The 16,566-nt window shown below is 43.2% G+C and overlaps 1 protein-coding gene across 4 annotated transcripts in view; it reads right to left on the reverse strand.

Moving 5' to 3' along the window:
- The window catches only part of CAMTA1 (calmodulin binding transcription activator 1), a 1,058,760-nt gene that overhangs the window by 239,795 nt on the left and 802,399 nt on the right, over nucleotides 1–16,566 (reverse strand). For all 4 annotated transcript variants that reach the window (XM_029578175.1, XM_029578176.1, XM_029578173.1 and 1 more), the window contains exon 4: nucleotides 15,002–15,155. In XM_029578175.1, coding sequence (XP_029434035.1) covers nucleotides 15,002–15,155 — 154 coding nt within the window. The remainder of the gene's footprint in view (nucleotides 1–15,001; nucleotides 15,156–16,566) is intronic.

Here is a 16,566-nt window from a genome sequence, read left to right on the forward strand (position 1 = left end):
CCCTGAAGAAGGAGCATGGAGCGAGGTGTTGTGCTCCTGGTTGGATCCTTTTTCCAGCTAATGATTCAGAGACCTTCTGGAGAACTGTAAGACCACTCTGAGATATTCAGAGGACCCCCAATTGGAGTCGGCACCCTGGAAAAGAGAGAAATTTGGACTCTGTGCAAAGACTGCTTTACCATTTTTCTGACTAGTTTTGCAAGTGGTCACTCTGTCCAAACAAGAACACCCTTGCCCACCTGGGAACCTTACCCATCCTGGAGGGTAAGGATTTTCATTGGCCCTGGTAAAGACAGAGAGAGACCCTTGCACAGATGAAGAGGAAAGGCTGAGAACTATACATGCCATCTGTGGTGATGTGAACTGTGCCATTGACTTACGAAAGAAAACTTCCATTCAAGCTGATTTTAGTTTCACGCCTGCTATCCAGGGTCTTGGAAGAGAATTTCCTCCCCCTCCCTGCCAGTATAAGAACCCGGCCCTGGGGTCGAAGAGTCTATGTGCGGGAGTCTGTATTGGCCCCGAGAACCCTGATTGCCCCTGCGCCTATGCAAACCACAAGCAAGGGTTACATTAGCAATGATTACTGTGGCCCTCAGATACGAGGGAAGGGATCATAAACTCACCTTCTGAGTGGTTGCTAGCAACAGTATTTCTCAATGGAATGCTTTTAAGCAAAATCATCAAAGAGTCTAAAATGCAATTTTTTTTTTTTTTAAGGAATGGTCTAGGTACTAATCTGTGACGTGCATTACTAGTGAATAGGCCCCATAGTCAATGATGGGTCTTGTGATAAGTAATGTGCATTAATGTGCGTCGTCTATGCACCACAGGTTAGTAAATTGACTCCCATAGGTAACTGGTATTCACTTCCAGCCCCTGAGGGGCCACAAACGGGTCAGGTTTTCAGGATTTTCCCTAATGAATATGCTATGAAAGACATATGTATACAGGCGGCCTCAAGAGTATGCAAATCTATCTCATGGATATTCCCAACCCTCCAGGACTGGAAGTGAATACCACTGCCATAGACTGATAGGAGCTATAAGTGATCACCTAAGGTCAATAATGTAAACAGCAGCTAATACAAAAGCACTGAGCCATGTGCTTCACAGCAATGATGGCAACAGTATGTAGAGGTCTTCACCTCCTACAGCTGACTGAAACTAACTTACCAATTTTGTATTAAAAGATACAGCAGTGCATTGTGGGAGGCATAAAGAGCTCTTTATCTATAAGCCATCTTTTAAATTGTGCATTTGTTAATTCCCATAGGTGTCTGCATGTATCTATAAATCTATATCTATATTTATCCTATAGGTGCAGACCTGCAGATATAGTTACATAGTGAATAATGGCAGATAAAGAACAAAATGGTCCATTTGGTCTGCCCAGCAAATGTTTAATTAATTAATGGATCTATTTATTTATTTATTTTAGGGCAGCAGCAACTGCTACTTTGTGTAGACTACCCCCAAGCTTTCTGTTAAGGGCAGTAGCAATTACTTCTCCGTGCAGACTGCCGCTCCACGTAGGCTACCCTCGAGCCTTCTGCTGCTTTGTGGAACCTTCTTGGAAGTAGATTTCAAAAGATTTGCAGTTCAGTACCAATGAATGTGCCAAACGGACACAGCTTTGACTTGGAACTTCTCTATTCATAAAGCCCTCAGAAAAAATTTCTATAGCCTCATACTAGGAGGATATCAGAAAGTGGAGAATTAGTGTCATCTAATGCTCACCTACAAAACCAGTGATTGCAACTGTAATTTGACTAAATGATTAAAGCAATAGCTAGCACTCTTTCTACATGATTAAGTCACTGACATCTAGTCCATCACTTGTGATCCTCATGAATCTTCAGGGTCCCTACTAGGGTTCCCAACAAGCTCCATGTCACCAAGGCCAGATTGGGTCAGACTGGATTTTACTGTTCTAGTTTCTCTGAGAAAGACAATGTCCATCAATGTAACCGGATAAAAGCAGAAGGGCTTGGACTGTCCCTGACAACTTGGGAACTTGTTGACCACCATAGTCCCCAACATGGCTTATTTGTACTAAAGATATTTTTGCACAGTACAATATAAATAGAAGCTAAAACATCTTGGAACATGAGGCTTCTCTGGCTGTGAGGGTGTCTTGCTGAATGCCAAAGGACAAGGTAAAACTGGAATCTTATAGTTTAAAGCTTGGTCTTCAATGTGGGAATCCCAGAAATCCTCTCACCCCTTGACTGCCTAAGATTCCGAAGACGACGAGCCTCTCGTACAGTTTGGCACTTCACCGATTTGCACAATATTTTGATTAAATCACTGAACATATCCGTTCTAAGGCACAGACCTTTGTGTTTTTTTTATGGAAACATCAGGAAGGCACACTGCAAAGTCTTTGAAGAAATGTGATTAATGTGAAAACTAGGCCGAAGCTAATGCGCTTGGCTCCAGAGCTGAAAGCGTTGCTTGCGTCTGGACCCCAATCTGATGTGTTCTTGGCTCAGAGCATGCTTTCGCTTTCCCAGAAGACACTTAGCCATACCTTCCTTGTGTGCCAAGTCTGATCAGACTCTCAAGTTTTGGGGTTTTTTTTTTTTTTTTTAATCTGCGCTGTCTTTCCAAGGATATGTGTGTGTGTGTGTGTGTGTGTGTATATCAGCAAGGACATGCACAGGCATACAGACTCAAAATTATTCTATAAAAACTTCCTTCTTCCTGCCCGAGGCATGAAGGAAACCAGGTGCTTTCAGATTTATGGCTAGCTGGACTAGTTTTTACACTATTTTCCTGACTCACTGCAGAGGGATTTTATCTCTGTCTCTGCTACTGCATTTGTCTCCGTGAGTGCTTTTTTCCACGGTAACTTCACCTTTTCCCTTATGTGTCGGCTCAAATCAGCCCCATGGGAAACGCAATCGATTCACTGTTTCTCTACACGGAGCTCTCATTTCTGGAATTTTATCTTAGGTTGACAGATTTTTTTCCCTCCCATTTTCCAGCAGGACAGAGTCAAAACATGTTTGGATCTTAAAAAGGCATGAAGTACTATCCTGTCACATCTAAATGTTAGCACACAAGCAAACACACACACATCCACACACATCAGCAATTTTGCTTCTTTGCTACACTCATTAGGCACCAATTCTAGACCGTGGCGTAAATTATTAAAGCTGGACACCCAGGTGCCAAATTTTTACCCATGGAGTTTGCACCAGGTAAACGTACATGAGCCACTTCTGCTTTGATTCTTGCCTACCGAAAAAATGACCCACAGAGATTTGAACTTTGTGGGTAATTTTTCAGCAGAAGACAACATGCACACGTTGGAATAATCAAATCTCCACACACTGTTCTTCTCTCCAGCCCCGGGAACATATCTGGCATCAATGGATAAATGTTACACGTGCCGCGCGCGGCCCTCTCACCTTCTCAGATGGATTCCAAGGCCTGGCTCCTCTTCTCTGGCGGGGGTGGGCCGCTAGCTCTGACCTCGGGTTCCCTCCAGTGCCTCCGGTCCTGCCTCGCTATCCAGTGTTGCCAGCCAAGATGTCCCTGCTCATCGGGCCTCTCCGCATGGCCTGCGGAGAGACGCCGCCATCAGCACCACGCGCTCATGCATCTCTAGTTCTTTTAAAGGGCATGTGGCGGGAACCTGGCCGCGGACCCGAATACTGACATCAGGCTCTTCAGTGTATAAAGGCTCAGGCCTCGCTCAGTAGTGTTGCCTTCGCAACAGGTCTCCTCGTATTCTGAGTACTCGTTGCTGATCCCCGAATTGTGTCTTCGAGGTGTTCCTGTTTCCTGTGATTCCCGGTTCCTGTTCTACTTGTTCCTGTTTGTCTATGTGTTGGACTGATTCTTGGATTTGACCTCCGCTACGGCTGACTACTCATCTGCTTCTCTCCAACCCCAGACCTCTGCCATGCTTGACTACGCCTGCCTTCTCCGTGCCCTGACCATTGCTTTGAATGACTACGCTAGAGACTCTCCTGTGTCCAGAGTCTATGCCGCTTGCCACAACTTCTACTTGCCGCCGGCTCTGTTCCTAGCCTGTCAGTGACGCCTCTCCTTGCCTATTCTCTGCATGTGGACTTTTGTGGCCTCCCTTTGCTTGGGCGCCACCAACTACCTATTGTTCCATTGACGCCCAAGTTCCCATACCGAATCCTGTCCGGGATAGGACTATGCCATCTACCAGCTGCTGTCTCTGGGCTGAACTACCTTCCATCCTTAGTTAACACTGAGGCCCACCCAAGTCCTGCCTGCCCTGGCACCCAAAGGCTCAACCCAAGGGGAACAAGGGCTGGTATAGGTGAAGCTCCAGTGGCTTCCAGCTTCAGCCCATTCCACCTGTTGACGGTGGGGACCCGTAGGACCCTGCCTATGGGTTGCGTCAACCCCACCTCAGCCCAAGGGTCTACCTCTGATGCAAAAATAAACATATGCCTGTTGTTGAACACCGTGTATGCTCTTAACCGAAGACAGGTTGGGCAATAATTAAGGCATCCATTTCTGTGGGTTAAAATGCTTTTTTTTTTTTTTAACCCACATAAATGAATGCTTTGAATATTGCCCTGGCAATGCCAATTTATTACAATCTCTTATAGGAAAACCACCTTTCATGAATAAGCACATTTATTCCCCTAAATTTAGAACCCCTATAACAGGGGTGTCAGAGTGCTTGAATGCTTTTTCCAGATATTCATAGTGAATAGTAATGAGATTTTATTAAAATTGCAAGTGCTTTGGGTTAAGAAGCGGATCGATTTGCGTATATTGGTTTCCGTGAAAAACGGACCTGATTGCATCCCTTTAGGAGTAGAGTTGGCCATTCCCTGAGCTATCATATCATGGGTTTGTGAGAGAATTGGCACAACGCAGGTTCTGAAGCATGGAAGAAAGAGTAAAAGTGAATGGGAGGACAGGAAGAGAAGGCAAAGAGAGTAAAAGGAGAGAGAAAGGTTTAATATTTCACCTAGTAATAGGTGAGAAAGGGGCATGACTAGGCAGAGCAACTGGGGCAACGGCCTTGGGCACAGATCTTCAGCTATCCAAATAATTCAGAACTAAATCTAGGGAGGTCACTATTTTGGGACATTTTTCATACAGGGGAGATTTGTGCTGGCAATGTGTGTGTGTGTGGGGGGACGACTGTGATGTGGGGGACATGAGACTTTAACCCTGCCTGAGAGGAGACCAAACTCAGGGTACCTGCCCTTGTGACATTTGTGACTGGGGGTGGCTGGAGCTGAGCATTAGCAAAGGACAGTGCCCTGTCTGAGATACTAATCTATAGCTCTTGATGTGAAATTTCACTCATTGGCAGCATTGACATAGCTTCTGCAAGCTGCATTAACATGCCAATGAGCTCATTTGCATGCATTTTCACGGTAATGAGTTTGTTTACATTTTAGCATGGAAATCCATATTATTGCCGCATTAAGCAGAAAAAGTAATTTATTAAACTCCAATAATGCTTTTGACGCATATTAACGTTGTTTTATCACATGGTCAAGCATGCATTAGCACTAACACAGTTTGGTAAATAGGTCCCCTGGATTATAAACTCTTCATTGAACAGAGATTGCAGCCATGTGACTTCGTAGACATCAGTGATACAATAAAATAATCATCATTATTAATTGTAGATACTGTATTCTACATATTCATGTTATAGTTTTTTTTTTTTTTAACTGTTTAGGCAATAGTTGAATGACGAAGACAGAAAGAAAGCATTTATTGTTTCACTAATACAGTAATTTCTCCAAAATGATTCTAGGTTGGGTTTGCCCAAATTTCATTCCTAGGAGTCTCTACCAGGTCTGTTTTTCTTTTTAGCCCTTATCAATATTCCTGAGTTAGAATTGCACTTTGCACACAAACTGAGTTCATTTACAGATTTTTGTTATCCTGGAAATCAGACTTGAATGAGGATCCAGAAGTGAGTTTGGGAAACCATGTTCTAGATGACGTGCAAAATCCAACACTTTAGTTCAACTTGGACATGCGTCTTTACCTAGCTTTCAACATTTATGTAAGCCATGCCATGACAGCTCATTGCAGACTGAGCCACACCAAGAAAAAGCTGTTTCAAAATGGCTGCCAACAGCCCGCTTTAAACTTTATCTTCTAGGGAACTTCAGGTAAGTGTTCTTCCCTGCACCTCCCAACCTATTTGCTCCATTTTCTTGACATTCAATCAAATTCTAAGGCCATTATATCAAGTATCTTAAATTATGCCAACAGCAACTTGGTGTCATTCTTAGAGTATGGGACGGGAAGCAAATCTACTAGCTTAATATGGCGGCAATGCCACTCCAGAGAAGAACCCATGTGTCAATCTGTACCTGTTTTCCCATTTGTATGACAGGAAGGTTAAATCATCTACTCACTCATCTCCGAGACCAATTTAAAAGGAAAGAAGCTCTCGACTCAAGAGAACATTACTGGGAAACTGCCGGAACACTCATTCAAAATATTTCACTTTCTCCTTGATAGGCACTTGTTTTCAGAAATAAGTATTGTGAGGATATCGTGAAGCACTCACAGACTATTCCAGTGCCTTCTCAGGGTCGGAGAGAACGTCGTCCATATATATATATTAATGCTGCAGACTATGCAAAACCAGTCAGCTGATTTTTTTTTTTTTGGGGGGGGGGGGATTTTAACCACCGTGCACTACAACAAGTAAAGTTTTAGAAGTGAAAGAAAAAAATATTCTGTTTAAAGCTTTTGTTTTTATGACATTGGTATTATTCTGGCAGCTAACTTGATCTTGCAGCTATAGCTCTCTCCTGTCTGGTTACAGCATGGGGTTTAAAGAAATAAGGCATTTACTGAGTGAAAGGCAGTTTTTAAAAGTATCTAACCAGCTAACTAAGAAGTTAGCCAGCCAGATGCTTGGGATGAACACTGCGCGGGCGTAGAATGGCTAAAGGTAGCCACCTAGTTTTACTCTAGGAGGCCCACTTACTAAAGCCCATTAAAAATGTGCACTCACGTTAATGCGGTGTGTTTAATACACGCCCAGATTAATGCCCAGGCAGCTGCTTCCGATCTGATCCACATACCTGGAAACTGCAATTGTTTTCTGCCCTGCAGTGTCTGATTCAACTTATTCCCCTCCCCTACTGTCCCCATGGGGGGCGGTGTGTGTATGGAGAGAGGGATGGGGTTGGTGAAGAGGAAAGAGGCTGCTGGAACGTTATATTCCCCAAAAGGCATAAAACCATGGCAACTCTAGACTGATACCCCCATGATGAAAAGGGCCACTGCAGCCAGATGCCCTCCCCCACCAGGGGCGAGATCACAGCGGAGGCTAAATGCCCTGGCAAGTAACCCCTCCCCAGAGAGGTGAGCAGGGGCTGCATGCACCCATTCCCACCAGGCTGCTCCTCTGCCTATCCCATCTGATATCCATATATACCTGTAGGGGAGCAGGAGAGATCCTTAATCCTACTTACTCTGAGGGCACAAATGGCCCCTGCTGACCTGATGATGCCCTTTGTCCTGCATGTGCCCCACTCTTTGCTTTGAACACAGAGGAAGAGGAACCACTGATGGGGGGGAAGGGGGGGGGGGAGTGGTAAGGGGAGGAGAAGAGTTAAGAGCTTTGCAGCATCTGCTTTGTTCTGTGGTGGGGGCATTAAGTTGCAGCAGCCCTTTATTTCAATTATATTCCACCTTTCAGCCACTTGAAATCCAATTGCATTCAGGTTCTGTCCCCAGAGGGCTCACAATCTAAGTTTGTACCTGGGGCAATGGAGGGTGAAGCGACGATGAGCAGCCCTGGGATTGGAACCCTGGGATTGGAACCTGGGATTGGAACCCTGGTTTCTCTGCCTCATAGTCCACTGCTCTGCTGCTCTGCCACTTAGGGGAGCTGAGGACCAGGGTCATGATACTAGGGCCACAGATGGCACCTTATGCAGATCACGGTGACAGGGATGGGGGCGGGGGGAGGGGGGGGGTGGAGGTTAGAGGCGGTGGCGGACCACCAGTGTGCACATTAGTTTGCCAACGCTCTTGGGTAAAAGTTAGCTCTGCTTCTTGAAGCATACTTAACATTTCTTGGGTTAATACAAATTGTTGGGTTTTTTGTGTGCGTGTTAATGGTAACCGAAGTCCTTGCATCGTCGTTAAACATTTGTTAACACCGTTGGGAGGGTAATGTTCAAACGGCCTTCACAGGAGTAAAGCCGGCAACTAGTTCTTATCCCGCAAGCTTTAGCCCGAGCTTCCAAAATAGGATTGTGCGCCGAAATCAGCTTTGAGAATCTGTGGGTTTGCAGGCTGCGCACGTGAGAAAGGTGTAGCATTGTGCGCGCACGTTTACGCACATGCTTTTGAAAACAGAAAGCACACGTGCTAATTCTTTCCCCGCCCCCAGAAATTCTCTTGCAAGCAACGTTTCACGTAGACTTTTACCACGCCCCACTGACTTTCAAAGTGTGGTTTACATGATCAAAATTATGGCTTTTATGAGTATAAACTTCCTTTGAAATTCAACCTCTTGAAGCATGTCAGATTCCTAAACGAGAAGACGTTCATGCGTGTTAATAAACAGGCCCCTAAACATCAGTGTTCCAAGGGGGATAAAACTATGCACGAATATTAACATTTCAAACAAACATGCGCAGTTTCCTCCCCACCAAACCCTGACTGCAGATAAAGCAAGCGTTTCCTTTTGAAACTTCGCTACCCATTAGAAAAGTACATTAGCTGGCTGCATGATCCACAGAATCATCATTTTCCAGTCTTGATCCAGGAAATTCGTTTATGAGAAAAGAACTAGTAGCTGTATTGGTTCTGGAGAAAAAGTGAATAATTTGTACCGCAATCTTCAGAGATTTAAGATGCCAAAAAGTCTTTTCCTATCATTTTCAGGGAAATAGGTTTATACATTCATGCAAAACCAGAAAAATACCCTCTTTTCTTTTATTATGAAGTCAGCCTTTTCTGATTTTGGCTGTTGTGCTAAGCTTGGGCTTGAAAATAAAGGTTGATTTTTATTTTCCACAGCTCAGCCTCATGCTGGTTCCAAGAGGACAGGTGTACATGGCACATCTGCAGAAACCATGAAGTCTACAGTTGTCCAGGAAAATAATTTCCACTAAAAATAATGGCATTTTCTCCCCTACAATGAAAGACCTTTCTTTTTTTTTTTCTCACTGGCTTTCTTTCCATTTTTTTTAAAATAAAAATGTCTCCCATAAGTTCCCAGGGAATTGAATTGCTGAATAAACTTAATTTTACTGATATCAAAGATAGCATTAGCCGTATTAACAAAGAAGACCTGTAGCTGATGAAAGCATTATTAAGCAAGATGAAAGCTAAAGCATTATATACCAAAACAATGAGAAACAGGAAAAGCCAAATCATCCCAAAAATGCAGAAGGATATCAGAGGTTATGTCGTTGAAAAAAACTCACATTTAGCAAACATGATCACAAATCTCGCCTGCAAGTGGTTATAATTCACGATTTTTCAGCCCAACTAACCTTTAGTTTCGAACTTGGTTACAACAATCGAGTCTTCATTTACATTTTCCCAGAATGCTCTCCTGATGTATTGTGAAAGAAAATTGCAAATGTGTTTTCCTGCTGCACGAAAGCTTGCCTGCATGCTAGCGATTTGCCTACAGCTCACAGATAGTGCCAGGTCATGTGGAAGTACATATGGGAATGGGGTGGATAAGACAGACAGAAGACAGCGTCTGCATGGAACTATCAGAGGTGAAAGTGTGCAAGGTACGAGGCTCGATGGCATTGCATCCTAGAATATTAAAGGAACTCGCAGAAGTTCTGGTGGGTCCACTGAAAGATCTCTTCAATAGATCTTTGGAACGGGAATGGTTTTATGAAACTGGAGAAGGCCAGATGTAGTCCCCCGTCATAAAAGCAGCAGCTGAGAAGAGGTTGGAAACCACCTCGGTGGTAGGAAAATCAGTGAAGAGTCTTCTGAAGGAAAGGATAGTGAGCTATCTACAATGCAATGGGTTACAGGGTTCAAGGCAGCACAGTTTTTACCAGAGACCAAGCTTGTCAAACAAACCTGATTGATTTCTTTAACTGGGTGACCAAGGAATCGGATCCAGGACCTGCACTGGATGTGGTCTACTTGAATTTCAGCAAAGTTCTTGATACTTGCTGCATAGGAGGCTCATGAATAAACCAAGCAGCCTGTGGTAGGGTCTTAAGGTGGAGGAGTGGATTAAATACCGACTGAGTGCCAAGGCAGAAGGTGACTACCAAAGTTGGGGGTGTGCCAGAAAATTTGCTGTTGCCATGTGACTGACCCCCCCCTCCCCCCCCCACCAACTTATGATCACAGAATCACACCTGCCATTTGGTGCGTGTAGATTTGCTGAGAGACTTTACACACACGCAGATACATTTTAAAGTCAAAAGGTACGTGCATAAGTTTCAACCCTGCCCAGATACCAGCTGCTGGAATGCCTCTCCCCTAGGTCCATAAAAGTGCACACCCACTGCCATTTCAGCCGCACCGTTTGCTAAAGACCTTTTCTGGGGGGTAGAGCACTACTTTGCCTGCAGAAGTCCCTTTGAAAATGACTCCCCCCAACACACAATATTGAACAATCTCAGCACAAGGAAGAGTAGATGCTGCACTGCTGTCCCGCCCTCCTCCAGAAGCGGCTGCGACTTGGTATGGTACTTGAACTGCCCAGACTCGGACAATGGTGACGCTAGCTGCTGGTGCACGGCACACTCCTTTTGAACGTTGGTGCAGCACTCTGCACTATAAACGCTACGCCCATGATTGAGCGATAGATGATAGAGGGTGGGAGTAGATGGAATTCACTCTGAGGAGAGAAAGGTGGAGCGCCTCAGGGATTGGTCCTGGGACTGGTTCTGTTCAACATTTTGGTGAGTGATATTGTGGAAGAGTTAGAAGGAGAAGTCTGGGGTTTTTGTTTTTTTTTTTGCAGATGACATTAAAATCTGCAACAAATGTAGACACAATTGAGGGAGTGGCCAAATTGAGAAATGATCTAAGAAAGCTTGAGGAGTGGTTGAGCGCTTGATAGTTAAGAGTCAGTGCAAAGAAAATGCAGTCATTCATTTGAGGTTTAGAAATCCAAAGGAGCTATATGAGATAACGGGCAAGAAGCTGATGTACACCGACCAGGAGACAGGAGGGGTGGGTATGTCATCTGGAACATGGTGTTCAGTTCTGGAGTCCAAATCTCAAAAAAGGATAGAGAGAGACTAGTCCAGAGATGGGCAACTAAAATGATGTGGGGTCTGCATCAAAAGCCATATGAGATGACTTAAGGATCTAAAAATGTATACTATAGAGGAGAAACAGGGTGCTGGTGGTGGGGGGATATGATACAGATTTTAAAATACTTGAAAAATATTAGAAATGTACCAGAGGCAAACCTTTTTCAGTGGAAAGAAAGTTCTAGAACTAGGAGGCATGATAAGAAGCTCCAAGGGGGTGGGGCTCAAGACCAATGTCAGAAAATATTTCTCCAGTGGATACCTGGAATGCCCTCCCAGTGAAGGTGGTGAAGAAAACAATGGTACTAGAATTCAAAACGGCATGGGCTAAACGCAAAGGATCCCTAGGATGGTAATAAAGCATTGGCAGAACCATAAGAACATAGGTTGCAACCCTAATAGAAGGCGTAGCGATAACCTGCACAGAGCAGCAGTTGCAACCCTAAAAAACCTTTGCTGGGCAGACTGGATGGGCCATTTGTGTCTTTTTCTGCCGCTGTTTACTGCGTTCCTATGTTATGCTAATTCAAAGCCTGCTGGAATATAATTTGAGGGTGGCAGCATTATTGTAAGCCCACTGAAGGTTTGGGGGGGATCCATGTTCTCACCTGATGACTGATTGGGTGATGTCTACTGCTTTATATGATTCAGGTTCATTAACAATCATTAGCCAGATACACTTGGGTGTCTCCATCTCTTACTGTGGAAGTAAGCAACACGCAATGGACTTTCCTATTAGGATGTGCCTCGGATGTGGCTCGGTATGGCTACTGTCGGAGAAAGGATGCGGGGCTCGATGGGCCATTCTATGACTCAGCATGGCACCTATTATCTTCTTGGAACAGGCCCACTATACCTTCAGTCTTGACTTCCTATTACCCTCTCATACCCTATCACCAGCTTAGCTGCATTTGCCCGCTAACATCTCATTTACGTAACAATTCTCACTTTCATCATACTTGGTTAGTCCTTCAGACCTGACCCATTTATCCTTCGCCTTTTCATAAGTCTTTTCCTTTCTCTCTTCATGATTTTTATGTATTAGAATTGAAAAAGCCAAGCAAAGTTTACATCTGGCTGAAGACTCTGGCATTTTATTTTGTTTTTCTGCTCACAAACAGGAAAAGCCAGAAAAAGTGGGACAGATACTGCAGCTGGCCACGGGACCAAACCAAGGTCCCCTATCACTTATTCCAGCTCTTGGATGCTTTTCAGAGTTATGGGTGGCTGCAGGATCATCCTGTTGATAGCACTGTAATCTCTGCTTTACTGCTCTGGCCTTCCCTTGTGAGTGATTCAGAGCTCAGCCAGTCCCTTTGGCAGAACTTTGGCTTGGCTCTGCCTCTAGGCTGTCTGGCTTTTGCCAACGTTTTTTTTTTAAATTTAAAATGTAGTAATACCTATGGTGGAATAGATAACAAAATAAAAGTTTTTGGCATGCTGCTAAAAACTCATGCAATTCCTTGCTGACATTGGTATTACAGTAAATTCACAGGAAAAGTAACAGAGAAATGCACACACCACAGTACTCCTGACGTGTTTCCAAATGCACTATATTATCCAATGCAGATGTCTAAGAAGTGGCTCTACTGGCAAGATGACATCATCAACAAGAAAGATGGCAGCTTAAAATACTATTTTCAGGGAAAATAGTAATTAGAAATATTCTATTTTATTATTAACTAGTATACTACAAGGGATTATTAAGGAATTTAGAAGCACATTAATTATTTTCCTTAATGAGGACATATCTTCCTATGTGATTTTGGGCTATTTTCAAAGCTCCATCAGTAAGTCCAATTTTGTAATAAAAAAATATTAAGATAATAATGTCTGAAAAAGTGTAGTATAGACAAAGTTGCTACCTTACCCAGATCAACTCAAAGAGTTAGTCCAGTCCTTGTCTTATCCTGTGGCATACATGGGTTTGTAGTTCTGATTTTCCAGCAAGGGATAAACCCAGAATTGGACCTGTCTCTTTGGATTGGACTTGAGTCAGGTAGACACCCGGATAGCTCATAAAGTAAGCAGGCTAAATGGATAATTTTTTTTTCAGCTAAACTTATCCAGCTGACTTTAAGATAGCTGAATGTATTCAGCAACACAGCTGCACCATTGAATATATAGGCAAAGTTAGCTGGATAAATTTATTCAGCCAACTAGCTAAGCCACACAGCAGCTGAATACGTACCTCCCAGAGTATAGAAGTGAGAGAAGGTGGTACAAATTCATGAATTTCATCTAGATATATTTTGGTTGAAATGTCTACACCCACTGCTATTACTGGCATCAGTAGCATGGGATATACTTAATTTTTGGGTACTTGCCAGGTACTTATAGCCTGGATTGGCCATTGTTGGATTCAGGATGGTGGGCTTGATGGACCCTTAGTCTGACCCAGTATGGCATGTTCTTATGTTCTTATATTGCAATATCTTACATTTTTACCTCGGCATATGAGTAACTTTCATATAGTTGCAAACACACTTATTGGATCTCATATCTTATAACACGCCTGAGACTTGTTTAAATAGCCTCACACTAATGTTTAATTTTGAAACTGATAGATGAATCTAGAAAATTGGGAAGCTCTGAGAAACTGAAGCATTGACAATACTGAGTACCAAAACACAGTGCAGGCTAGCCATTCCAAATCATAATATACCATATTTTATATCGCCCCCCAACAACGCACACAGCACTTTATAAAAGGTACACAAATAATAGAATAGGGGGTAATTTTCAAAGGAGATATGTGCGTAAATGTAGCATACTATCGTAGCAATTTTCAAAAGCCCATTTGTGCGCTTAAATTGTATTTACACGTGTAAAATCTGCTACAATATATGCCATTGAATTGTCAATAATTTTCAATAGCTCACTTACACGGGTAAAGCGCATTTACACATATAAAACCCAGTTTTAAGCATGTAAATCCTTTTGAAAACTGCCTCCTTAAAACTGGGTTTCACATGTGTAAATGCGCTTTACCCGTGTAAGTGGGCTTTTGAAAATTACTGCCATATATTCCATTGAATTGTCAATAGGTTTTACCCGCAATAAGTGCACTTAATGCAGATAAATAGCTTTAGAAAATTGCTGTGATAGTATGTTACATTTACATGTGTAACTCCTTTGAAAATTACCTCCAATCTATTTATCTAACTAAATTATAATTAGTTATTCTGTTCCATGATTTAATTGAACCAATAATTCATAATTCTTTTATTACAAATGCAGCTAAGCTAGCTCTTTTTTTGCCCTTATGACACATAATCATCCTGGAGGATGCATAATCAAGCACTGCTATATAATCTGAGAATATGCCAGGGAACCATACTCAAGTCCAAATCTACTGATACAACTGTATGGTAAGTCAACCAAACTGACTCAAATCATCACGCCTGGCATGCTAGCAGGGAAGAGAGGAGGACACTGAGGGAGGAGCAGCCTGGTGGTTACAGCAGTGGACTGAGAACCCAGGACACCAGGGTTCAGATTCCGTTTCTCCCACTGGCGTCCCTTCTGACATGGGGCCAAGGGACTTCATCCTCCACCACCTCAGTTACAAAACATTTTATTGTAAATCCTCATGCACCTGAACGTATCTCGCCTTGGGCTCAGAATTGGAAAGGCCAGCTGTTAAATCTAAAATCCAAATCCATGGTATGGCCCTTGCATGGCATTATACTTCCATGGCAGACGCTGGTAGCCTGTGCTGCCGAGGGCACTAGAATTAGAAATACAATTCAGCTGGATACTCACACATGGGTTTCAGCTGCCCAATGAGCTCCTCTTTCGTCCATTTTGCCCATTCCTTCTTGTCGGTGTTGATGGAACACAGGATCGGGCCGCATGGCTTTCCGCAGTCCTCAATGGCCGGTACATTCAGGTAGTGCACCAATACAATGTCCGGATTCTATAAAGGAAAAAAAACATACAGATGTGCTAAGCATGAGGGAGGCTAAATCAGAAATATATATATATATATATAAATATATACAATCAGAGAAAAGCAAAATTGTGCCAGTTCTCTTTTAATAGGAGCTATTAGCAATGCCTTCCATCGTGAACAGGATCTTATTACACTATCGGTTATACAACAGGCGGCAGAAAACATAGAGCAACAAAGCCCCCACCTCCTCAGTTTGCTATTGAATTTCCCAGGTTTCTCTTTGCTCACTTTCGCACCCATTGCCTTTCATCCAGTTATGGCATCAATTGTCACAACTGGCTCCCTTCACGACAACATGAAGCACAGGGACTCTCCTCACTGTGAAAGGCATTGGGATTATACTTCATTAAGTATTTTCATCCATTAGGATTTGCAGTACAACAAACTGCTTGCACCGTGAGAACCTCAAGAATTCAAAGCGATGATGTGCTTGTAGTACGTTTGCAAGTATTAAAAGCCAAGAGGAAGCTGGGGAAACGGATATCATTACAAGGCAGCCCCTTCAGCGTACCTCCTTTCCGAAGGTGGATTGCAATCTCACTCTGCTCACGTTGCTCTAAAGTTAATGCAAGCATCATGGTACTTAAAATAGAGCAACGGCTAAATCAGCTTTCAAAGTTGATCTGAAACAGATTTTGTTTACTGTATTTCTTTTTTTTTAAAGATCCAGGGGGCTACATCTACAGATATTTTTGTCTCATTCCAAATGCTTGTGTTTCCATAGGAATAGGGAGCATTAAAAAACAAGAGAGATATACTCAATAAAAAACTAGAGACAGAATATTCTGCCATTGCAAAATTTCTGGCTATGGTAGCAGCACCTAGGCATCAAAGTGCCCATGTCTCGGTACGGTACTGTTCTACCAGGCTGATCAAATCTGACGGCCAAGTGGCAGTTTTATAGAGGGAGAGTAATTTTCATAGCTGTTTAGGGGCTTTAAGAACATCACCTGCCCTATCTGTGGGTCAAGGTATGCGCTCAGGGCCTTGACGTTCGTAAACCGCACCATGAAGAGGCATTCCTGTAGGAGGGGTTGCACTTAATGCACATTCTTTTGCATTTTCAAAAATATGCACCTATATGTTTATATACTTTTGTTTTTAATCGGGAAGGTGCAAATGTGTGCAGGTAGATTTTCTAGGATAATTTTCAAAGGGAAAGCACTTGCCTACTTTCTCTTTGATAAATTAAAGTTCATGAGTAGAAATTATCGGCAGACCTTGCACCAATGTGGACAAGTACAAATTTACCCCTGATATGGGGCAGGAACAAGAGGACTGATTTCACAGCCATTATTCAATGCTTGCAACTTGAGTTGGTCTAGGGTTGGGAGCAGCTCATAGGAAGCTCACAAAGCCCCAGGGAATGAAAGCT

Source organism: Rhinatrema bivittatum, chromosome 15 (assembly GCF_901001135.1).
Source record: "Rhinatrema bivittatum chromosome 15, aRhiBiv1.1, whole genome shotgun sequence".
Classification (NCBI taxonomy): domain Eukaryota; kingdom Metazoa; phylum Chordata; class Amphibia; order Gymnophiona; family Rhinatrematidae; genus Rhinatrema; species Rhinatrema bivittatum.